A 26,393-nucleotide genomic window follows, 5' to 3' on the forward strand; every position below is an offset into this window, starting at 1 on the left:
GGATCATTTGCTACACTTTTATCACTGAATATGATTTTAAATTGTCAGTTGGACCCTTTTTAGGGGTATACTAAACAAAATGATAACAATATGATGTGAAAAATAATAACCTTTATATTAGACATGAACGATACTGACTGGACCTTTTGCTCTGGTGCAATATGTTGTGGGCAAATTGTTTCAACTGGACACCAATATGATGGACAAAATTTAATTCTGATGGAAAGGCTGGCACAATTCACACAATATCCACTTTTATCCTTGGTTTCCACAGCAACCAACAGCAACATCTGGCTAAGGATGGGACGATATGAATTGCATTCCCCATTTTACCTATTGCTCATTCACTATTTCCTCTCTGCAGGCATTTTTCATGCTTTTCCCCACCAATAAGCATTTAGAGAGGGCAACAAATTTCCTCAGGTGCATATCAAACAACACCATTTCCCATGTATAAACCTTGTATGTTTTAGAAACTCTGCAAGCCAAAATTAAAGCTGATTGAAAACTATTGCAAAGTGTACACCCTGGCCTGTAGACAATTGCTGCGGTGCCTTTCAGAGCTTTCCGTCTGGAGAAAACAAGCTTCCAGTCATCTTTTAGACAAGCATTCACAGACCCAATTATAGGAGAAGTCATTTGAGGATGAGGCAGTTGCATTAGTAGTTACAGAAAAAATGTAATTTAAAAATCCGAAAGCCCAGTAGTGTGTATGTTTGACCTGTCTAGCCTTAATTAATACAGCCAAACATAAATGTGGGCAAGGTAATGTGATTCTCAAATGCAATCCGCCTCTCTGAGATGTTGGTTCTCTAGATTAGTAATGCTGACTCTTATTCGTGATGCAGGAGATATTGGTCCTGACTGAACCGCGTGTTTGGAATATAGACGCTGACTCCAGAGAAACAAACACAGATGTCGAATGAGTGGGAATTCAAACTGAATAGCTGCTGCCTTTGACTTGAATCTTTCCTAAGGGGGCCTAACATTATTCTTGCTGCCTGTGGGGAAATTTATGCCAGCTTACTAATGTTTACTTACATCTTTGTGTGATAGTGTGTGTTTTTGAGGGACGTTATGGGTGACTGCTCATGCTGCTTTACCAGCTGGTACAAAAGTATATAGTGTTCGTGCACATGTATGAGTTTTCTGTACTTGGCATTTGTCTGTGTACAAGTAGATGAGTGTGTTAATCAATTGTGCTCTGTGATTTATCTATTTAGTGTGTATTTAAATATTGAAAGTAGTCCCTGGCAGCGACTCAACCCCCTAATGTGAGTTAATAGACATGTCACCATCTGCAACAAGGCTAAAACCAGCCTAAATATCATATCAAAGGGCCCTGGCCACGCCACATACCAAAAAAGCCCCATTTAAAATCACCATGGAAACACATCCTGCTCAATTGAGGATATGTTGACGGAGGGCAAGTAGGAAACTTTGAGATGAGCTTGGGTACAGAAAATCTAAAAATGAGATTGAAGATGGTTTCGGATAGGGTTATTCTAGTTCATCTGTCTGTTTCCCAGTGAGGGTTCAATGATTTATATTGTGCGGCCTGACTGATTTTTCAGTAGAGCCAGAAAAGGATATCTGAATTTCATGAGCTAATGAATACCCAACATTATCATTCATTAACATTTTCCCACATTTATGTGGCTGCAAAACAATATTACCGTTCTCACAGCAGGCCAGTGTAAATCTAAGCCAGGTTTGATAGAAATACCAAGTTTCTGAAGAACAATGTCAGTATTGTTGAAAAAAAGCTTCATAAAGTTCTTCATGAGAGCAAAGTTTAAAGCTGCATGCATTTCTTTTGGGCCACATTAGTGCAGCAGAACAAGCTCAATACATAACATATTACATATTAAAAAAGTGTAAAAAACATTCACACTCAAGCTCTGTTTTGGTCTGTTCCCACCTATGAGAAAAATATTTGGGTCTCTAGCCGCTGGAAGCTCCATAATGTTCACCAGACCACAAACTTTGCCTGCCTGCCTTTTGGTGCCGGGCAGTAAGCATACAGTTGGTTCATTAAAGCTTTTCTCACAGTTTCCTTCTGCAGTTGTAAAACAGGGTTGATAAAAATGGAATTTCTGTGTTGTAAAACCAAAACAATTAAGAGGCAAAAACAAAAAAAAGGACTTCAGAGTTTACAGATAATTTGTTGTGGAATTCGTCAAAATGAGCAACATCTTTCACATACCAGAGCCGTCTCACCCAGTGTCAATATAAAAATATTTAGTGCAGCGTTATATAAATATATGGATTGGAGCAAAAAGCGAGAAAAATGTAAAAACATCACAATGTTCCAGCTTTTCATTTCAGCTCTGCCTCTTAAACTGAAATAAACCACCATGATGCAATAAAACCTTCACAAAGAACTCGAACTCAACACACAAATATTACATCAACTTAATTAAAAGTGACAAAAACAATCATCTAATTAAAATATTGCATTACTACTTCAACCTGCCATCAACAACCAGTGTAGAACTGATTCATTATAGAGTAATGTGGCAAACACTGCATTATATCACAAACCTATAACGGTTAAATTAGTAAATCTGTTACAGGATAATAAAAACATTCAATTTAATGATATTATGTTCTGTTCTATCACCATGTTATTTCTTTTTACAAGTCAGCGTTCTACAGCGCAGCCTCACTGAGCCTAACAGAGCCTGTGTACTAAAGGTATAATGGTAAACGTAACAGAACAGAACAGAACATAATGTAACACTACCGGGGCCCATAAAGCTCCAACCCATTGATATCCCAGTGATGACAAAGACAAAAGAAAACTCCCAGAGAGGATCAAAGTACAACCACTAACTGTCCTTTTCCTGCCTGTAACATCACATTAGCTCTAAAAGCACCTGGCTGCGAGCATAGCGATCAGAAGGAAAGGTCAGCCATTCTGCCCCGGAAAAAAAAGGAGAAGCCTCCCACTGTGTTATTGTGGCTGTGAAACTCCCCCCCAGTAAGCCAGATAGGCTCATAGTCTTCAATCATCTGCTAGAAAATGCTCTTGAAGTTTCCTGGCCCGGGTTTTTTTCCCGCGGTTCAGACAGACACTTTCCCCTCGGCTCAGTAAAGGTCAGCAGGTATGCTAAGAGCAGTGCAGAAGGGGTACTTACAACAAGGGTAATTGAGCAGCACAATGTCATCCAGGGCGATGTAGCCCTGACGCTCCTCGGAAATGGTCGCTTCAAAGATGACCTGTGGAGACAATGGATGCATTAGATGGATGCAGATCATTACATACTTGAGTGGCAGGTAGACTGACAAAGTAGGAAATTAGAGAGATGTGGTCCAAAGGCCTGTCAAGAACGGACATGCAGTGATTTTCCATTAAATCCCCCCCTACATTTAAAAGATAGCTTCATTGTAGAACTTGATATTGCCATTAAAATGGTAATCTGGAGGGTTTCTAGTAGTTCTGGTCCAGTTTTTTGGTGGTATCTTTTACTTATAACACCTAGAATAGAATATATTAGCAAGAGGGCCTGAGAATCAAAAAAAAAAGCCACTATTTTGTTATACAAAGCCACGGGTCAAACAGAGAAAAACAATCATAGAAGAGTCCTGGTGGAGGCAATTTCTGCACCAACACTGAAGTGAACAGATCTGAATGCAGCTACCACCTGACAGTTTGTGGTTTCAGGTGAGTGTATTGATCACAATGATTTCCCAATGTTGGATTGTTATACGTGCTTTTCTTTTTCTGCACAATTGTCTGCAAAATGCATGACACGAGTTAGCTCTCAGTTAGGGAGTATTGATTGTACACTTCTTGCTGAAATGGCTTTAGGGATATTTCGAGTACTATAAAGGATATTCTGTAATAACTTCTTCCATCACAGCCCAGGGTTTTTCTACAGCATAAGGTTGAGCTCTTAATTTGAAATATCAACAATTTGCTTATATCTCTTAGGCTTATCACATATCTCAGAGAGCAAGTGTGTAAAGAGCTCGTTCGTAGCATCTTAGACGGTCGCCGGTTCAGGTCCCAGAACAGACCAGATTAGAGTGTGGACTGTTAGCTGGAGAGGTGCCAGTTTGCTTCCGTAGTGCCCTTGAGCACCAAACCATTTACACTTACAGACTTGAAGAATGGAGAAGCCAGTCATTCTGAATTGAACGCCAGTTAACAAGCTGTCACTCGACTCAAAAGCAGTCAGCAGTAAAATGCGGAGCAGGGCAATAGCAATCTGTTCAGCTTGTTCGTCATTGTACAATCACACATTTGCAATAATACATATTTTATTTTACTGTAAACAACATTGAAAAACAACAACTCACATGCAAAGTAAACAACAGGAAATAAAGTTCTGTGGTTACAAGCTCATTGATAAACAACCCTGAAAACTAAAATCACAGGAGGGCACAGACGTCTTGCTACTTTAGAATCCATAGTAGAGAATTTTTAAAGCACTTTCAATTGGCTTAAAAAAAAACAAAAATTCTATTAGTTTAGTCTTCAAATAAGTCCCGGCTCACCAAGCCATATAGTGCAAAAAAAAAAAAAAACATGAATAAATCCCTCTCGTGTCCCTTTTATCAATCCATATGGCAGCTGCAGGAGTCCTTAAACGCAGCCTAAATATTCACTCATATAAATGAGTCTGGGAGCATGCAGAGCCTCAAAGTGAATCGGGAGGCCTCCCGGAGTGCAACAAAGTCATTCTGGGTTTCCAAGTAGTAATTACAGTCAGCAGAGCCTAAATGAAGACACTCTTCACTTATAACCGCTGCAGCATGAAAAAAAGAACTCTGAACTTGAGGGTTGAGTGCATTAACAGCTGGTAAAATGAAAGCTGTGACTACATTGTGTGTGTGTGTGTGTGTGTGTGTGTGTGTGTGTGTGTGTGTGTGTGTGTGTGTGTGTGTGTGTGTGTGTGTGTGTGTGTGTGTGTGTGTGTGTGTGTATGGTGTGTGTGGCAGCTTACTGTTTCGCTCACTGTTACAACGTATAGTTATCTATGCCAAAGCCCAGTGGAAGCCAGACTGTGGCCGCACACTCTGACGTGCAATAGATTGTAATGTTGACAATGCATCAGGCTTTAAGTGCCCAGGGCCAATCAATACCACAAAAGGCCCTGGCAGATGGATACACACTAAGGCTTTCTTTCCACTAATTTATTTTTTATTTTTCATTCCTGCGTCGGGCCATTAGAGACGTCAGACCGATTAACTCCTCAATACATCACGCGTCAACGCACCCACCACCATTGATTCACTCAGCTTCGCGCTTTGAGCAATCATTAAGCTCCTCTGCATCTGCCCTCACTTGAAGGAAAGTGCCTGAGTATGACTGTGCCAGACACTGACGAACTTGGCATCCGATAGCCGCGCGCATGCATGCAAACACCATATATTATGCAAATGGCTACAGTAGGATCCCCTTCCACTTCGCAAATACCAAAGCAGGGCAGTAAAAATGAGACGATTTGCTTGACGAATGCGTGAGAGGTTCAGGGAAGCTAGAGTGGGAGAAGGTACGGTGGCCCTGAGAGCTCAACGCTGTGCAGAAAACACCTGCAAATAGCTAAAACACATGAAAAAAACAAAACATCTTCATCAATTTAACAATACATATATAACATATCTAAACTCACTGCAAATAATAGGCAGCAGAGAAAAATAGACAACACAAGCAAGTTTCTGTATTCGGTCGTGTTTTCTGTATTTCAATTCAATTCTGTCTTTGGTTGACTTGTTTTTATTTGTAGTGAGTTTGTGTTTACGTTATCTGTATCTGCAGCTTTTTTCTCAATTTTCTGTATTTCCAGTGTCATTTTGTTATTGGTTGTGTTTCCTGTAGTTGTAGCGTGTCTTTGTATTTGGCTGTATTTCCTTTAGTTGTAGCATGTCTTTGTATTTGGCTGTGTTTAAATGTGTCCACGTTGTTCATACATTCCTGCTTGTCTCAAATGTATTTGGCATTGTTTTTGTTATTCCTTTGCTTTTTTCCCCTAAATGTTCTGCATGTGTTATTGAATCGTGAAGAGCTTTTTCCTCATTTGCTTGAGTTCTATCTATTTGTGTTTTGTTTATCATGCAGTGACTTGGGCTGTCAGCAAGGAGATATAAAAAGATGCATGGAGAGAAATATAGTGGGAGAAACACCTTGCATAGGAAGAGGAGATTGGAGGGGGGAAAGCTTAAGCCACACTGATATTGTTCGTCACGACGGGGCCAGATAGCATCTTTAATATTTGATAGCAAAGTTTCGCTCTTTTCCTGTACTCACACAAGTGTGCACTGAGGGAAAAAAATTGATTGAAATCGATTTTGGCAAAGAATATAACAGATTTGTCCAATTGAGAGTACCCAGTTGAAGGTGATGTCATTCTCCAGCTTTTCTCAGCCTCTCTCAGGCTTTTGTTGTGACAAAGATGAACAGCAACAACAAAAAAGAGGCTCGTAACACTGCAAAGACACAATCTGTGAAGTGTGAATCAAGGTTTGGTTTACAGAAAGCAGCGGGGTGGCCATCTACCGAAGGTGTCATCGTCAGCGACCAAAGGAAATGACACGAGAAACAAATCCAAATCAGGAAGAGAGTTCTGGCACAAGAACAGCAGTGTAGTGGGACGCAGCTGGACAGTCAGTATGTAGTAAAAAGCATGCATGCATGTTAATAAGCGCCTCCTGCAGTGTCGTGTTTGGCTCATAAAATTCAATGCTGCAGAAGTGATAGTGTAGAGTAACAAAATCCATATTGCAACCCAGGGAGGCCTCACAGTGAATTCATAAAATAAATGGTGGCAGTAAAAGGGATCCCATTAAAAACTAAGATTTGAACAGTAATTAAATATGTTTAGCTTTTAGTTTTCATCACATTGCTGCAGACTTTATTTATGTGTTTGCATTAATGATAAAGCTCTCAATCGATTTGTGGACCGCCATCGATCTTCAGGGCGACTTTTTGATTAAATTTAGGACTTACATGCAATCTTTTGACGAATGTGGTGAACAAAGATTGCAACAGTGTTCCGTTAATTTCTTCGGCTAGCATGAGGCCAACACTATCGATCCGTATCGGCTATGTGGCAGGGAAACATTGAAATATATGACGTGCAATTACAGCTGCCATCTTGCCTCTGCAGGCGGAAGAAAATAAAGTGAGGAGTGCAATAGTTTCACTGCAGCGGGCTGTGTGTGTGTTTGTGTGTATGTGTGTGTGTGTGTGTGTGTGTGTGTGTGTGTGTGTGTGTGTGTGTGTGTGTGTGTGTGTGTGTGTGTGTGTGTGTGTGTGTGTGTGTACATTCTTACCTATCAACAGTAAAGGACCCCAGCATTGTCAACAGTGGACATTTTAGAGGTCATGATCATGTTTAAAATCATGTCTAAAACCACTTTTAGCTAATTTAGGTCATTTCTAGCCCAGAGGGGACCTGCAGGTGTGTGAATGTTAAATTCCATGCTCATACTTAGCAGGCTGGAGGATTGATTTTCACAACTCCCTCACACACCGTTTCTTTTTCACACTTTCAGAATATGTATGGCATGCAGCCCAAGGCGTGCTTTCTATTGGGGGGCTATCTAACAGGCTACATACAGAATGAATCAGTCTCCTTAAAGATGATTTTTGAATCATTCTTTTGTTAAAAAAAAAACAAACAAAAACAACTAGAAAGACTCAAAATGCATGTCCTAACTAGTTTCAAGCTTCACACTGCATTAAAATGAAGGGCTACCCAGAAGGTATTCTAAAATCTTTGCAAAAATAAAAAAATGTGTATAAGGGTCAGCAGTAAGATCACCTCCTTTCATTTAAATGCATCCCTCTAAACACATCTAACATCAGATATTTACAAGACCTTTAAAATTGTTTCAGTCCCAAACGAACTTCCCTGACCAGTTGTCACAAGAACAGGATTTTCTATAAACTTTTTAAATGTACTTGTATCCACAATCTACTTAAAAAGGAATACAAGTTAGTTGTTTGTTGCACCAAACTGAAAATAGCTGAAGCTTCAATCAATGTCCAATACAAGAAACTTGGAAATTTGAAATGACTCCACTATTCACTGTCAGAAATCAATAGACGTCTTCTTATTTAGATGGCAATGGTCGGTAATTGACAGAGAAATACACAAGCCTAAGTCGTTCATATTTAAAGTATGTATTAAAAGAAAGTGATGGAGTAGGCAATGATTATAAAATTGCCAACTATGTTTGTAGACAAGCAGTTAATTAAGAGGAGAAAGTTCATTGAGTAGCTGTTATTGAGCCTCATCTGGATGATAAACAGAGCAGACAAAAATACATTTTCTAGGATATAATGAACAAAATGTGAGGAATTACATTCAAGTCACAGATTGGCAACCCACACATCGAAGTTTTTAAATTCATGGACTCTATCTGACCTGGTAGGTTGCTCACCTCTCTGAGACTACACATCAACAGCAGCAAGGCAGTAATCGAAGCGGGGTACAGCGGGGAGAGCCAATTTTCTCACCCCTATTTTCCCTGTTTAACCATTCTGTGTCCTCTGCACGGCATGCACACACACTAAACAGTGAGGCAGATATCAATTAGATAAAAATTGCACTGAATTACCTGCATGCAAAGATTCCTGTGAAGCACTCGTGGTTAGGTAATCTGAATGCAGGGCAGGTAAGGCCGACCCCACGAAAATGTACTTTTTCGAGATGTAATTAATGGATGTAAATACATCAAAAGAAAATATGCTGACCATATATATAACAAATGGGGATTGATTCCATGAATGTTCATGAATTACAACGTTTAAGTCAAAGCCCAAATTTTCAAGGACCTGACTTTGCTTCGGCCCTGGCTGATGGTAGTTTGCCTTACAATTAACGGTAATAGGTTTATCCAAACTTTTATTTGCAACACTGCTCCATTGCATGGGTGGAGAAGGTGATGGGTAAGTAAAAAAAGAGAGCGAGAGGGGAAAGATAAGAGAGAAGGGGACTTAATGGTGAGATGCACTGGGAATTAAGATGGTGGGATAAGGAGGACACAACAGCCACAGAGTGAACCCTGGAGGAATAAGAAAATAAAATAAAAATATATATATTTTTTAAAAATCTAAAGGGAGAAGAGCCAGCGTTTCCAAAAGAGCACCTCTTTAACACCTACTGAACTTCCCAAATCCAGGCTGACAGGGAGAGAGTGAACCCGTCTGATCAATGTTCTCTTCTGTCCATCAATGCCATGACTATCTAAGGTCCAAAAAACAATAAAAAAGGGAAAAAAATGTCTGCAGTGTCTGATCTACGCAGGTTAGATGGCAAGGTCATGAACTTATATGACACATGTTGATCCAATCAGATTGTCAGCCAGTACAAGTTTAACCAACGTTATAATGTAGGTATCAGTGTTATTAAACTCTCTAATGAAGAGATGATCTTGGTTGCATTATGGGAAAAGTGGGATCGAGCATTTCGAGGGTTTCAGACATCTACCTTCTTTTTTTTTTCTGTCTCTAGTGAGTTCTTCAACTATATGGAAGTGCATTAATAAATCGTTAAAGTTCCACTTAAATGGCTAAATGGACCAATTGGACAGTATGCCAACTCGTCTCTATTTCTTTGCACTGTTGTTAGGCCACCCAGTTCCAACAGTAATGAATCTGCCATCACTTAAGTGACGGGATGAAGTAGAAAATGTTCTAATTTATAGCACAAAATAGGCCATTGACAATGGACATTTGAAACCCAGAGATATTGGCATCAGTGAAAGCAAAATGCAAAGGTTGATCAAAGTCCAACATATCTCTGAGGCAGTCTGTCTTTCCTGAGGGTGTTGATGCTCGCTGATCACTAGATATTTTTTTTTTTCTATTTAATCTCAACCACCACTACCACCACCAGCACACCACCACACACACACACACACACACACACACACACACACACACACACACACACACACACACACACACACACACACACACACACACACACACACACACACACACACACACACACACACACACACACTTTCTACTCCAAGCCCTCTGAAGCAGTAGTCTTCTCCCTAGGTGAAGCTGCTCCTCTGCGCCTGCACGGTCTGATCTGTTGGCTGGGAGTGCTGGACAGTGATCGTTATCGATGGATGAGTGGAGCCCTGTGGGGCCTGCGATGAGGTTTGAGTTGTAGCAGCAGGAGCTGTTGAGGAAGAGAGGGAGCGTTCCCCTTGGCAAAAAAGGAAGAGGAAAACTAAAAAAGAGGCAGCGAGCCTCAATCCCAGCTCACTGATGTCCCTCTCCACACAGCAGACTGACATACTTTGTTCCTTCAGGCTTATGTTTAAGCCTCCTCACTCATCTGCACAGCTTTGCGTGCTTCATTATGTGCTGCCGATCAGCCAGGTTTATAGGACAAATAAAGCAATCTGTTCTGTGTCTACACTCCTGGCGGGAAGACTTTAGAGAACAGCGCCTTCTCATCACTCAGGCAGCCTGGACATACATCACCAGAATAGTAGATTACATTGCCTATGCACGCCTGTCCAAACGGTAAACACTGCAGCGCTAAGCAAATTCCCCGCCCTGGGCCATCTTGTCTGATTGTACACCTCAGCCTCCCCCCTCTGAGAGTTCCCGCCCCCTTGCCTCCACCTCCTACTCCTCTGCTACGGTGCGCGGCAGACAAACTTCTAACGTCCACACAGAAGCGAAGAAAAATCATTACTTTAAATCAGTTTGGCTGTTTGCGAGAGTCGCTCAGGACAGGAGAGCCGAGGATGGTAAAGCGCAAGCTGTCCTCATTGATCTGTGCAGCCCTCTAATCTCATTAACTGGCTCTTGATTTATTGAGATGGGGCCCAGCGTGCACCAAGGTTATGGAAGCAAACTACCCCCGCCCGCTCCCCCGCACCGAGGGTCGCATGGAATTGAGGTCAATTGACTGTTCGGCGGACCCACGCTCCCACAATCCCTTACACCAGCCATTGGCTTCTCATTAACGTCTGTTTTGGGTTGGGGCAGTGGCGGGGTTGTAGGAGGCGGGAGTCTTGGGGCGGGGAAGAGAGCATTAGGGAATAAATTATTGGCCCTAATGAGGTGAGGCAGGGCTGCATCCAGTCATCAGAATCTTACAAGCTACACAACAGCGCTAATAATGCAGCATCGACAATAAAGGCATCAAACGGAGCTATTGATTGTACTGCAGTACGCAGGTAAATCGACCAATAAATAAAGATACAATGCAAACAGACGCCCACTGTAATTATACACCTATCGAGCCACTGAGATATACGACACAGATGCAATTTGCTAATTCTCGCATGTGGTGTGAAGGATAGGGGATGGTTAGCCACGGTGCTGTACCAGCAGCTCAGTGGAGCAGCTGGTGGTTTAGTGACAAATCATGTTTTTATAATAAAACAATGATATTTACAAGGGCTTACATCATAACCATACTATTTAATTCGTCCAATATCAATACATATCAGATATATGCAAAATTAGCTGACAAGACATGACTCCACGCTAGCGGCTTCGTGAGACTGGTACTTTAAGCTAAATGCTAACATTAGCAATTTTAACATGCTCAAAGTGGACAATGCTAGCATGCTGTTGCTAAGCATTGTTACATTCCCTATCTTAGTTCAGGTGCAGATTGTTTAGTTATGCTATATGTTAGCGTGCTAACACACAACTGGCATCAGACTAAAAACCCGCTCATTTAGTTTAGCTTCAATTTTACAAAACGAAAAGTGGCATGACATGAAGATTTCATCACAATTCGTCCTCACTTATCATCTCAAAAGTAGACTGACTGATACAGTTGTTTACCATTTAATAAATCATCACAATTTGGCAGAACCCCCTCTAATGTATTATTTAGCCCGAGTTGCATATCAAATATAGTATTTTCATATTGATAAGAAATGAAGCTGTGAGGGATAAGAAAATGTTTTTTAAGTATCAATTTGTGAAGCTGTGACCAGTATGTGTAATTACTTTAGTGGAGAAATCAATAAACGGACTAATCCGTTATCTAAATTACAGTTTTTCTGTCAGCGTATTACTTAGCTATCAGTTTACTTATAATGTCAGTGCAGCTGATAGGACAGTATTGGCTTTTTGAAGGGCAACTGCAGGAATTAGTTTTGCACTTCCATAAACTCACCAGAGACAGATTAAAAAGAGATTGAAGCAGCAGAGATACCCTGACTTTTAGTCCCTAGTATTGGTCAAGCGCCCAAAAAAATGGATCCCATAATTCAACTCAGTAGCATCTTTCCTTAGATCCTTTTTAATCCCTACATCTTCCAAACTTGACACCCTTAGTTTAAAACTAAATCTTTCTTTTAAAACTTTAGAAAGAAAAGTTAGAAAGATCCCTCCAGAAGACAATTGTTTTTACAAGCAAAGCAGCAGTCTCCATGAAAAAGTAAACTGATCTGTGGTGTGCTCCATTAACTACAAGTGACAGTGCCCCGATGTTTATGTCAAATTCATATTTATTGGATGGAATAAGAACAACATTGCAAGATCAAAATGGCTTGGAGCTACAAATGTTCTTTCTCTTCAATGTTACAAAAATGAAGATAATGGAAGCATTTGACAGCTGTTTTGTTTTTGGGGGATACAGTTAAACATTTTTGGACTCTGGACAAAATGTGGTGGCCATGTGTGGGTTTCTAAACTGTTTGTTTGGATCTGTAAATCTGTAATTTCCTACCAGGTTTAATTTCTGACAAAATGGTACATGAAGGCAACAGCTGGAATGCGGCCAGCATAGAGTGAGATTTATAGAAGAGAACAGTAGTAGTTTTCAGATACTGTATACCTCTACCAATAGGACATAAATATGATATATATGAAAACATAACTACTTTCACCTTGGTGTTGGTGGAGGTAATCACTCCAGCCTAATGGAGTCCTCCTATATGTGTTTAACTCTCACCTGGTATTCACTTGGCCAGAAAGTGCTGACGGCGAGCTCCACCTGGTGCCACTGGCGTCCCTGGGAGCCCGAGATATTCCACACGGCGCTGCCCTTTGGGCCCCCGTTGACCCGGATGTAGACCTGCAGGTCCCCGGGGCTGTGGCCGTCGCGGCTGTACAGGAAGTAGCTGAACTGGATGCAGTGGGTGTCGTTCTCGCTGAGGGGGAGCAGGAGCAGCTGAGCTCGCTGGCCCCCGAAATGCTGCGAGGAATTGACCATCATGAATGACCCTGGAGGCGAAGACGGAAGATAAGGATGCGTTAGAGGACTGTAAGTACTTTTTTCAAGTATCAAATACTGCTCAATTTACATTTCAATTATTATTGGCAGTCTCTCAAAGACAGCTTACTGAGGGAACTTGAACAAGTAAAGAGCAGATTGAAAGTTTACTGTGAATAAAACCCAGGCAACATCTATATCAATATACACTTCACAAATAGCGGCAATTTCAGCATTTTTCACCTGCCAGATAAGCTCTGAGTGACCTGAAGTATAAGAAAATAACAAGATCCAACTATTTGGTCTTCACCTGAAACATACCCTGAATAGATATGTCATGTAAGTTTTCAACCGCTGAAGAACGTCTGCCTTTTTTTTTTTTTTTTTTTTTTTTTAATCCCGAAAATGAGTCTGAGAGCCAAGGTTGACAGGTTCAAGGTTGTTACGCCGAATATCTGTGTGATCCTCTCTGGCTATCTGTCTGTATTTGGTCAGTCTCTGCTTCTTCCTGCTTTCACTGGGCTTCCATCAGATCTGGTGTGTTCAAAGCTGCACCGCCGGGTGTCAGATTGGCCTTTCATTTTGGACTGAGGTTCACACAGTCACTGTTGGCTCTCTCATCCTGTCAGCACGGCGGAGATGGCGTGGCCACGAGAGGAGCACCACAATGGACAGGAGGGGAAATAAAGGGGGAGCTTTGCCTTTGACTGCGGCTTTCGACAGTAATGGGAAGCTCAATTTAAAGTAAACAAAAAAAGACTTTGTAAGCTCTTTTGTAGGCTATGCCACAAGTCAATGCCTATCCACCACTAAAAATAACACATCATGTATCTAAATAATATGATATTTCCACTACATCCTGGAAAACCATCAGGAATAAAAGTTACACCATTAAAACTATTATTCTCAAATCATAAAATGTGAGATGTCCATGTATTTTTGGATTATAGAAACCAGGTCTAAACGTTATAAAAGTACTGTAAAGGTATCAAAACACTTGTTGACATATTCTAAAAAACAAAAAGTACCTGAAAATGAGCATAACATGTCTCCATTCAAAAATTTAAAATATGAAACTATTGTCCTTTCTTTATCCTCATTGTTTTTTTAACTATGGATTATGAGTCAGACATGGACTGTACCAAACATCTAATACATTGATCAGAAAACAAAGCGTTTAATGTATTTTTAGATGGTCGCTATCTCAAATCAATTGGTCCTGCCTTGACTCGGCCCAAAGAGACGTCAGACCGATCACTTTTTTTACAGCCTGCCATGATGTTCAAAGGTTTGAGAGCATTGAGAGAATAGGACCCCTTAGGCAAAGTCACACTAAAAAAGGCAAAATAAGTCAGACATGCTAGTCATTCTGATAAGACCTATTGAGACGCCCAGATGCTCGAACTGGAACTTGATGCTTTTTCACTGCTCTTAATTATGAACTGTTTTTTATCTGCATTTTTAATCAGCGCATAAAAACATGCCACTGTTTTCTCATTAGACAGAGTTCAATACCAAAGCAGGGAGAACTTTTGCATAACTTTCCATGTTGGGGCTTGGAAAGTAAAGTTTTTTTTTAGTCAGGAAACCAGAAACTCATCACAGACCTTTAACAATTTACATTTGCCTTTTAATATTGTTTAAAGTGCCTACCTCTAACTCTAAACAGAAAGAGAAACCCTCCTCAAAGGGCAAACAGACTTTATCACAACAACAGAAATGCCAGAATTGAAAAAAAAAACTGCAAAATGTCAGCTGAGGTGTCAAAACATTTTCAATAGAAAAATAAAGATGAAAAGAGATACGATAAAAGGTGATGGAATCACACAATAAACGTTTCGCATGTCTAGCCCGTCTCTTTTACCATAGCTGCTAATAAATACCTAGACGATACAAGTGGATTCAAAGATGTTAATTAATTCATGAAAAAACACAAATGATTAATTCTACAAAATTTCAAAAATGTCCCTTGTGCAACAGTTTAATGGAATAAAAACAAGTGTTTAAATCATAAACGTTTGAATTACAGCTCCAGAAACGTTGAAGGTTGAGTGGATAAAATATTCATGTGATCCCTCTTCAACTCTGGGTATTTAGATGAAAACTGTTCCCTGAGACGAAGTTAAAACACACCGCCTCAAGTAGTTTCTGCTTTCTTATCATCCGTTCAATTCCTTCATTCAGAACTTCTGCTCCTGAAAAGATGAACAGAGTTGAAGATGAACCCAAGGAGACAAAAGGAGTTGCAGTAAGCTGTCTCTGTTTATTACCTTGGACTGGTTAAAGGGGCCTTGGGGATCACATGGTTTCCCTCCCTTACTTCTAATCTTTCAATCATCATCATCATCATCATCATCATCATCATCATCATCATCATCACATTGACTCTTTGATGCCAACAGGAGAGAGAGAGAGAGAGAAAGCTTGTTAATTGCACGTATAACCTTCACATCCAGGCGCTGTGGGCGTGAGGTGTCCGCGGTGGACGAAGAGAAGACAGCGGTACTGTGGGTAGTGTAGTTGAATGCGTACTGTGGTCGAGCGAGAGTGCAATCCGAGCCCTGCCTCCTGCCATTAATCACACTGACACTGTTATTAGGCCGTAATGGCAACCGAGGGAATGCTTAAACCAGAGAGATGGCTGTAATACTCGCACGCTGACATGCAGGACACATATCAGTGTGCTCACGCTCTCCTCACACACACACACCACACACACACACACACACACACACACACACACACACACACACACACACACACACACACACACACACACACACACACACACACACACACACACACACACACACACACACACACACACACACAGTATACAGGGCCAAAAGCAGACTCAGATCCAAGTCCTGCTGACCTTCCCTAGAGTAAGAACTGTCTTCCTCTTTAACCTCCGCCTGTCATTCCTCCTCCTCAATTCCTTTCCTCTGCCTCATTTTCCACTTCTTTCATCTCCTAATCCTTCCAACTCCACCAGCTCCTTTTCATCAAAATTCTCAAATATGCATAAACAAGCATAAATAGACAAATGTTCTCCCTCTCTTTTCTGCTGTGAAGTAAAGGCAAAAACGAGGGAAATACATCAGTGAGGATCTTTCATTAACAGGTGATATGTGGACTCAGTTTTGTCAATGATAAGAAACAGGAAATCATTTCTGCTGTTGTTTTAGATTTGTGTTTCTTCTAAGTGCAGCTTGTTATTTAGGCAAAGATTTTCCAAGTCTCAGTCGTGATGAAGTTGCATCATTTGGTTTTCAAAAGTCAAAAAGTCAACTGGAGTCTGGTTTAATGTTTGGCCTGGGGTTGTTTGCTCGATCGGAATGGCAGGAGGGAAAAAAAAATATTTCGGGTCAGGTCCACGTCAACCTGCACATAAAGAGCCTTAAGATGCATGTCACAAAGCAACCTGTGGCTAAATTGCTTTTTCTTCAGCTACGAGAGCTGGACCCCCTCGTTGTTGGAGGGCAAGTCTCCAACTGTTCTTATGACAGGTTTGCACTGGGAAATAATTAGTGAGAGAGACAGTAGAGACACAAAAAAGCCTCAGTTTTCTCATTATATTCAAATGTATTTAAGCAACTGTGGCAAGCCAAATATAGATACAGCCTCAACAGTTTCTCTTTTCATGTAAGCTCCCATCTGCGTTTGATTCAGCCGAAGCCACCTGGTGGTTGTGAGAGTGAAGAACAAGCCAGTAAACTGCTTTGCATAAGCAGATTTAAAAAGGAGCTGTGAAAAGGCGTCTTTAGCTTCTCAATGTGATGTAAGCTTCTCGAGATGAGTCAAGCCCGCTCACAATTGATCACTGTCCATCAGCACACAATGCATGCCAGAAGGATTTATCTGTGACTTGCTGTGATGCAACATCATGACATCAGCAACGATAACCGCATGAGGCTGCAGGTTTAAGATTCAAGTACAGCAGTGCCTCTTTGCATGATGGGAAACTCTGACGCCACAGATCCAGAAGTTCAGAGGTTTGTGTGACCAACAATATTCTATACAAACTCTTCATGTTCTGGATATTTGAAAAGATTCAGATTTTAATAGTCTTATTTTTAAGATAGTGAGAGTGAATAAGAAATGTCATCAGCACAGAGAAGCTGAATAAATCAATTCTGCAACGAACGATTGTTTTCTCGATCTTTTAATCTTCTGATTATTATCTTGATTAATCAATAAATCATTTGGTCTAAGAAATGTCAGAAAACAGTGAAAATGCCCAACGCAATATCCCAGAGCACAAGGTGGCATCACTTATTGTCTCAATGTGTTCTAACAATAGTCCAAAAACACCAAAATATTCAACTTGCTATCATGTAAGAACAACAAAAGCAGCAGATTCTCACATATGAGAGTTGGGATTAATTAAAAAACTTTCTTGAAAAAACTAAATCATTGCAGCTATAATTAATTCCAAATATTGTAGACCAAAATAAAATTTACAATTATTTTTATTTTTTTTAAGTATTGTAATTTGAGTTTTTACCTGTAATTGTAAGGATCGTTGACTATCAATTGATGTTTAGAATGTGAATCAGATTGTAGAGGACAACATCTACGTATTGAGTTCCTTCAAAAGCAATCTTAGAGGAATTAATGTTCAAGAATAAACACTGTATTTAATGTGCATAACTCATATTTTTATTGATTTTTTGTTTTGACAAAGCATTGAGTGTAAGAGAACAGATAAGAGATCAGCTGCTGAAGGTCGGAACACTCAAATTGGTCAAAACAGGCCCAGTGTTTCTTTTTCTTTAATTTTAGCTTGATTGAGTAAGTCAACATTATTGATGCTCTAATAACAAACTTCATTCAAAATTCATGAAGACGTTACTAGCTTTGATTACCTTACTCAACATCCTTCCAGGATACACAAAGAGACGCATAGAGTACACACACACACACACACACACACACACACACACACACACACACACACACACACACACACACACACACACACACACACACACACACACACACACACACACACACACACACACACAGGTTGGTGTAAAAAAAATAGAAAAAAGAAAAAGAAAAATACACTCATTGCAGAGAAATTCTCCATAAATCCATAAAAGCTGATAAGGCCCCATCTATTTCTCCCGTGACCCTGCCAAGGGCGAGGAAACATGCATTAAGAGATTAGGGGGACGGCCTCAGCTCCCAGAATTCATATCAGTATATGGGGTGGGAACCTGAGTCATAGGTCTGCCCGCTTTTATCACACTTACACTAAGAAAAAGCTCAGAGGAGCCGAGGGTGGAAAGTGAGGGCGGGGATAATGCAGCCGGAATAGAGAGGGAGAGATAGTGAGGGCTTTTATCTTTATGTTTGTCTACGTCGTTTTTCGTTAGCTTTCCTCCGCTGCCATCAATAACGCTGTGTATAACTCAGGCGGCCCCATTCTGCACAATGACAACACCATCTTTCCTTGGAAAAGGCCAAGCAAAACCTGATGCATTTTAATCAAGTTCTTATCTAACAATTTTTTCTACCTCCCACCGCCGCCTCCACCTGCACTCTCCGTGAATAACGGTTAACAGTCTGGTGATGTCGAGATTGTGTGACAGTTGAGAGTGAGCTAGACTATTTTTCCTCGACCCTCCCTCCCTCCCCCACTCCCTCCCTCCCTACTCCAGGGCATCTGCAGAAGGTCATCCAAGATTTTCGATTTGGCCTCTGAATTTGGTCTTTCAGATCTTCATTTGCTTTTTTGTCTTTTATTATTTTTTTTTCTGATATTACAACCCCCGGAGCCACGGTGACCTCAGATGATATTGCGTGTACAAGTGAAGTGAAGTACAGCGAGCGTATATGATTGGGAAGGGCACAGATTGGTCTCGCTGTTTGCTCCTCTCTGTGTTTCTGGCTGCACTGTGTGATCCGTTCGGCTGGCAGGAACACACTGGGGCTGGGGCTTGTTTACTGGAGCCAAAAGGCAATGCAGATTTTGCCATTTACAAAGTGACACAGTGCTTACACCGTGCAAATGGGAAATCTGCAAACCAACAGCAGCTGGTCATGAATGCGACACTGACAGAGCCTAAACGTCGCACAAACAACACAAGTCTGACTGCAGCTGACAACACGAGCCATTGAATTCCCCAGGTCGGACACAGGAGCCCGGAAGAAAAACATGGAGATACAACAACAGAGTCATTAGCCAGTTTCTAAAATGGCGCTTCCAAGATGAAGCGACTAGCACAACATACTGATGTGCAAACAATGTCTTTGCCAACGCAGCATCACAGGTAGTGGAAATGCCTGAGCTACTCTTCGATTGATCTGGATCTGGATGACTTTATTTTGAAATTCCCATAGCACGCCTGTCCTACCGCTTCCGTACAAGGACACCTCCTTTCTAAACAATCGAACAGCGCCAGGAGTGTTCGGTCGAGAGGCAATGAGTATGAAGTCAGCAGTATCGTTAAGGCTGTGAACGCAGCATTGCAGTGTTTTTACAGTTTGTTGGAGGAATACATGATGAAACTCATGAAAGACCCATGAAAAGCTCCCGTGTCTTGCTTGCCACCTGCTAATTGAAGTGGAGGGGGTTAGCTCTAAAGTTAGCAACAACAAAAGGCCCAGGCTCACTTAAGGTGGAATGACCTTTATGGTAGCTTTTCACATTTGGGTGACAAGCTGCTAATTAACCAGCAACCAGACCTCCAGCAACAGGTCTATTTTTTATTTAAAATAATTCGTTTTTATTTAAATCAATGGAAGAGCTCAGTAAAGAAATCGTCAAATCATATTTAGTTGGTTTTTGTGAGTTAAACGAAATGAGATACTGTGTTAAATGGACATGTGATATTGGCTCAAATTGATTGCAGGCTCCTAAATCATAACATTGTGGACATTGTGATATGAGCGGATATCGTGTCATTATCCAAAGAATCATTATAATATGGAATTTCAGACCTGGTTAAATCCCAGCCCCTGAACTCAGTCAAATATTAGCACATAAAAAAATAAAATAATAATTGTAACTACTAAAGTCTGTTCTGTGCAGTGGTGCCAGATTCATTGGTACCAAAAATCTTTGTTTATGTGAAGATTTTCTGTTCTTAAAATGGCATGTTAACGTTCAAGTGACAAAGCCCTCTAGTGGCCAAAGTGTTTAAGACGGGAGCAAAGTCATGAAATCAGGAGATATTATTATAGACCATCAATAAAATATCACTGCTGTTAGCTTCCCTTTTGCAAAGGATTGTCAACATTGGTTTATTTTAAGCATTATCACGACATATTATTGTTACCATGACGACGAAGCTTCACTAACCTTGACAAAGTTGTCCTTTTATTCCTAAACCTTTATCATGTCATAAAATGTATATCATTTTCAACAGTGATTTGTAACAGTCTTTGAAGGCGAAGAAAAATAATTAGAGCTTCTCAATAGAGGCTTCAGATCAGATTTGTAGTTTTAATTCAGCATATGAGGTAGAGATTTGGGAAACATGGATTCCAGAAAGAATAAAGACGGTTGGAGCGAGGTGTGTAAGCCTACAAAAATATATACAAATGTATATGTTCATGAACATTCTGGAAAACAAGACTCTAATGTTTGGGTGGATTGATGGTCTGATCGCTTGTTCTTATTTCCACGTTGGACTTATTTAAAGGTTTTTTTATGAAAACTGTTACGAATTGGTACCCAAGGCTACAAAGCTACAACCCACGTTGTAGTAAAGTGTTGTTCACCTTCAAGAAGCATCGACTAAAGTCTGAGGATAGAAAACACAATTTGTTGAGCTTTGGGTTACATTTGCTTTAGAAATAAATACTTCTGAACTTTAAAAACAGTTTACGGTTACTACAAGTTTTACTAGTTTTTCCGATCAGTAATTTGGGACTGAACCACAGTGTGATCATATACTGTTAAAAAAAAAAAAACACACTTAAAATCATCAGTATGTGCTTCTAAATCTGGTTAGTATTCCCCTACAAATGGGGTTGCTTCTATTTTGAGCAGCCATTGTTAAAGTCAAAAGAGGGGACAGGGGTAGCACTTAGCTGATGGCTTATAAAAAAAGGTATTACACAGCAGGGAATGTGTGTGGTTCTTCCAAAAAAGAACATTCTTTGGTGGAGAAAATGTTTCATAGACATACAGCAGGTATGCAATTTCTTTCAAATCAAATAAGAAAAGGTCAAGAGCATACATTTGGTTCCTTTCTTCACTTGCCAGGCTCGATTATTGTTGGTAAAACGCATTGTACAAAAAGCATTGTTCCAGCAGGAGAAAAGAATTGGCAGAGAAATGTGATTGTGTGCCCGTGGCAGAAGAGAAAACTTTAGCTATGGCCAACTTTTCTCACTGACTCACTGACCGCCTTCACTTCAGCCAAGCATCCCTAGAAGCAATGCTTGCTTAGTAATAAAAGATGGGACTTCTCGCCGTTGCTCGTAGCATAGATTCGGGCTCTCCCCAAAAATAAATTTAATCCTGTACCCAAACCCTCCTCCACCCTAAACACCGTCAGTCGGAGTCCGGGCCGGCTGACAGGCAGGAGGGGATGGAAACGGACGCAGGATGCGGAGGGGGGGGGAATCTTCTCGGTGGCAGAAATCAATAGTGCATTAGCAGCCGCCCAGCGACAACGTGTGGGCTGACTATCTCCCCTCATAGCACTACCAGCTCCTCCACCCCACCGCTGCATCTTGATATATACCACCCGCCCTCAGCCTCTTCATCTAACTCCTGTGATCTACTGTTTGTTTCATCTCACCATCCCGGAGGCCTTTTGGGGAGCTTCTGCTCTCTCTCTCTCTTCGCTCTTCATGCCAGTATAACTCGCTCGGTCTGCCCTATTTTCTTCCAGGTTTCTCTGGTCATTTAGTAAACAGAGCATGTCATTTCCCAGGCCCTGCTGCTTACCTCTGCTCTGTATAGAGGATCAGAGCTCATGCAGGTACTTCCTGGAGAAACAGGTACAGTAGAAGGGAGCTTCTCCCCCTGAGGAGCCTCGTATATAGAGCAGCATACATGAGGCTACAAAAGGCAGGAGTCTTTAGAATAGATGCAATCATAATTAAAATAACAGTGTTTTTTAAGTATTAATAAATATTTCTTCCCACCATCGTGTAGGTGTTTGTATTTTGTGCTTTTGAGCGATTAGACTTGATATTTTCCTTATTTTTTTACTTTATTGCGTAACTAAATAAATTCATGTTTTATTTGATTTTGTTTGGAAAAAATATATAAATATGCAAATACAAATATGCCTCCAGACCTATTTATTTAAGTGATGTTCCTTTCTTTGTTTTTAGTCCGTGCAAATGAAGGCATGATTTTCTGTCTCACCTAAAATAGCATTTATTGACTTGTTAGCTCGACATTTCATCGACATTGTAATATATAGATTGTTACGGGTTTTGCGTAGCATTAACCAACATTGACGGATGCAGCAAACACACTATCTCAGTAACATCCAAACAAAAAAATAAAAATGACCAAAAGCTACATTTGAAAATAAATAATGCTACTTAACTGCCTTCTTGATAACGACTAATGGATGGGACTGAGGGCTGTCGTCCTTAAGGGCGAGAAAAAAAACATACCCTTAAGAACTAATGTATCTACTTCAGGCCCCGAGCTGCAAAGAGAAACAGCTTGAGCATGCCATAATGTAACAGGCTTGAAATCTCTCAGACATCAAGTCGTACAAAGAGGAGAGGGAAAGAGGAGACGTACGACATCCTGTAAGTGCAAGGCACGTCACACACTGCAACATGAGAACAGCTGCTCAGGTGGAGTAACCTGAGGTGAGAGGAGGAAGAGGACTAATCGATAAAACCGGGTCCTGGAGACGAGCTGTGCCGAGTCCCCGACTGTCGTGCTGCTTGGCAAAGACAAACAAGGTCCTCCTTTTCCCCAAAACCAACATCTCCAATCAAGATAAGCCCGTTTTTCTTGGATGTATTTGCCCTTAACTGATAGGCATTATGAGAAGTGGGTGGGAAGTTTGAGGCCAATAGCCTAAAAAAAAGAAGTCTGATTTTGATCAGTTGGTGCAGTGCAGAGCTGCAGCATCTGTGTGGTGGAGGAGGGAGGGAGGGGAGGGGAGGGTTAGGGGGAGTATTGGATCTGCCAGGCTGGATCAAGGCCCAATTCAGGTCCCAGTCCCACCCCTCCTCCACCTACCTCCACATACAGAGTGGCCGCGATAAGGCCCTATCTGTTACAGTCCCACTGTGTGCCAGTGGCGGATATGGAAAAGTAAAGTGCATCTGGAGGAGAGAGGAGAGACCATCTGGTCCAGATCACCTTCAAGCTGCATAGACCAGCACTTTCCCTCCACCTGTCCCTCCCTTGACCCAGCCACGAAGCCTGACCCCGGGAACATATTGTCAGCCGGGGTTAGCGTGGGCAGGGACACGCTGAAATGCTGGATGTGGAATCTGGAACTACAGCAGCAGCGTGAGTGTGACGGTAACACTAAGGGTCTGATACATTGGCTTTGGAGTTGAGCTGGAATACAGATATTTTCCAGTAGAAGATGCTGAAGTTGTGCAAATAAATAAAAGATCTTATAAATGTATTAAATAGATAAATGAGACATGTCGTATCAATAAAAAAACATATGTTATCCAATAAAATCCAGCTCAATTTGAATATTATTTGACTCTGCATCTTCACATTGATAACTGCACACACATATACATATATATATATATTTATTATTATTTCAAAAAAGCATGTTTTACAAAATGTTTTTTCCCCAAAAGTCTTCAATCAAGACAAAAACAGGGCAGATTGGTTGTCTGCTCATTGGCTACATCTTGCATCATGGCTGAATCTTAGAGGTACTAAAAGTTGTAATATATCATTCCACAACCTCAGTAACATGCACATTTTATCAGCATTAATAATATATATATATCTATCTCCCTGTAATCCATATTCAGAGCCCCTTCATTTTAAAGACAAGAATCTTTTTGAATCATTTTCGAATTTCAAGAAATAGCCCTAAGTCTGTGAGTAGACATGTTTGGGGGCTTCAGTCTGGCAGTAGGGGGCACACTAATACTGGCCTGCAACACTCACTGAGGACATTCAAAAAATAACAATGAACCTGTATGTGTCCCTAATCTCAAGCAACAACACACGGCACCCCGTTGGATTAAAGCAGCCGGGTGGTTTAAATGTTAAATGTGCCGTTGAAAGGCGGACCGTTAACTGTCAGTGGCCTTTCAATTCCCTTTTGGGACTGAAGCAACGGACCAACGGCTCAACGTGTCACAGACAAAACGCCGTGGCTGTGAGTTATTCAAAATCAGGCACGCTTCAACCCAATTGGCCGCGAGGAGAGACAAAACCAGCCAATAGGCGGGCTGCGTGATTCAAAAACGGGCCAAACAAAAAAAGGCAGCCGCTGCTTTCGAGTTCGTTTACTTTCACTGACGCACACCCACAGTGTTGCTCATTCAAAAGTCATCGCTCTGCCTGACACAATTGAAAGGCCTTTGTAAATCCCCGGGATCTTAATTCAGATCCTGTGTGGTTGCAGTTTTAATGGTACAGCTTCCAGCAAATAAAGCCTTGGAAATTGAAATCAATAGTAATAAATCAGCATAATAAGCATCTCGGCTGAAGTTGGAGGGGGGTAAAGAACGCTGTTGTCGAATCTATCATCTGACATTTATGAGCGGGACTCTTAATCCTTGGATTCGCTAACAGTGCGAGCAGAGCCGTCCGACGGACTACAAATCATGGAAGGAGAGCAGAAAAATGTCCATAAAAGAGGGGGGGTGCGTAAGATGACCCTGCACCTGAATGCAGCCTTGGGTCCTGTAATTACAAGCAAAGGCAGAGATGAAAAAAAATCCTGATTTGAATCCCTGCAGGAAAATACCCACACAAAGCTACGACAATTACATTCATTATTTCTTTCCCTGCAAAAGAGAGGAGAAAGGTCACACGCTCTATTGTGGAATGTGCCGGGGAGCGAATGACTGACTGCGGACAAAAAAAAAAAAGAACCTTTTTTCGACAATAATACATGATCGGGGGACAGACGAGGCTTCCCAAAGCGGCCTTCTCATGAGTTTTATTACAGAGAGCAGGGGGGGGGGCTTGATTTAGGGCGACGGGTGTAACGACAAATAAAACGGAGAGACACAAGTTTTCAGCCGTACAGTCGGGATAATTCCTCGTCTCCCCTTCCTTTGCTGGCTCACTGTGCAGAGCACTACAGATGGACTTAACGCCCACAGCTCCCCAGTGTGCTCCCAAAATGCCGGGAGAACACAATAGCAGTGGACGTGGCAGTGGCTGTTGCAGTTGTGACAAGGCAGCAAGTGGCTGGAACTGAGAGGGGAAGGAGGGGGAATACGGCATTGTGTGTGTGTGTGTGTGTGTGTGTGTGTGTGTGTGTGTGTGTGTGTGTGTGTCTGTGTGTGTAGAGGGGTTCAAAGAGGGAGTCCGGCTTTGTCCTGCCGGCTGTTGCCCTCCTATGGGGGGTAGCATGGAGACAAAGGGGGTCCCAACAGACTGGAAACTAGGTAGCCAGCGACAAACTAAATCCTCTACACACATTTGATAACACACACACACCACACACACACACACACACACACACACACACACACACACAATCTCATGACAGCGCCTAAGCAGAGCACAAGGAGAAGGAAGGGGAGCACACTGGAACTGGGTCAAAAATCCAATTAATCCATGACAGGAGAGAGAGAGAGAGAGAGAGAGAGGGGGGGGGTTTGGAAGACACTCAGAGAGACAGAGCAGGAAAAACCACAAGAGATGGGAAACAATACACCGCTGGCCCTTGACCTGTGTTTGTGTGCGAGAGAGATATAGAGAGAGAGAGAGAGGGAGAGAGAGGGAGAGTGGTTATTGAGTGCATTCATGTTGGATCAAGGCCAGGCCGTGTTTGTTATTTCAGAACCAAGTGCAAGTACTGTAACTAATGTACTTGGACTTCTGGCATTTTCTTCTTTTTTCCCCCTTTATGGCCCTTTGAAGTTCTATGAAATAAAATTATCAACTTTCCCAAATTGTACATGAAAAGCAGCCCTGACTTTTGTTGTTTTTTTTTTTTTTTTTTTTTTTTCTCTGATCGATCGAGGAGGAGGAAACTATTTCCACACTTTTCTAACGATCTTCTCTAATCCTTCCACAGCTTTTACACAAATCCCATCTCCTATGCGGGAGTGTGTGCGTGTGTGTGTGTGCGTGTGTGTGTGTGT

The 26,393-nt window shown here is 41.4% G+C and overlaps 1 protein-coding gene across 1 annotated transcript in view; it reads right to left on the minus strand.

Moving 5' to 3' along the window:
* ptprua (protein tyrosine phosphatase receptor type Ua) overlaps positions 1–26,393 on the minus strand; it is a 174,574-nt gene that overhangs the window by 71,939 nt on the left and 76,242 nt on the right. Inside the window, exons 3-4 of the mRNA XM_054606668.1 lie at positions 12,897–13,168; positions 3,141–3,222 (exon numbers count right to left, since the gene is read on the minus strand). Coding sequence (XP_054462643.1) covers positions 3,141–3,222; positions 12,897–13,168 — 354 coding nt within the window. The remainder of the gene's footprint in view (positions 1–3,140; positions 3,223–12,896; positions 13,169–26,393) is intronic.

This window comes from Anoplopoma fimbria, chromosome 10 (assembly GCF_027596085.1).
Source record: "Anoplopoma fimbria isolate UVic2021 breed Golden Eagle Sablefish chromosome 10, Afim_UVic_2022, whole genome shotgun sequence".
In the NCBI taxonomy this organism is placed as follows: domain Eukaryota; kingdom Metazoa; phylum Chordata; class Actinopteri; order Perciformes; family Anoplopomatidae; genus Anoplopoma; species Anoplopoma fimbria.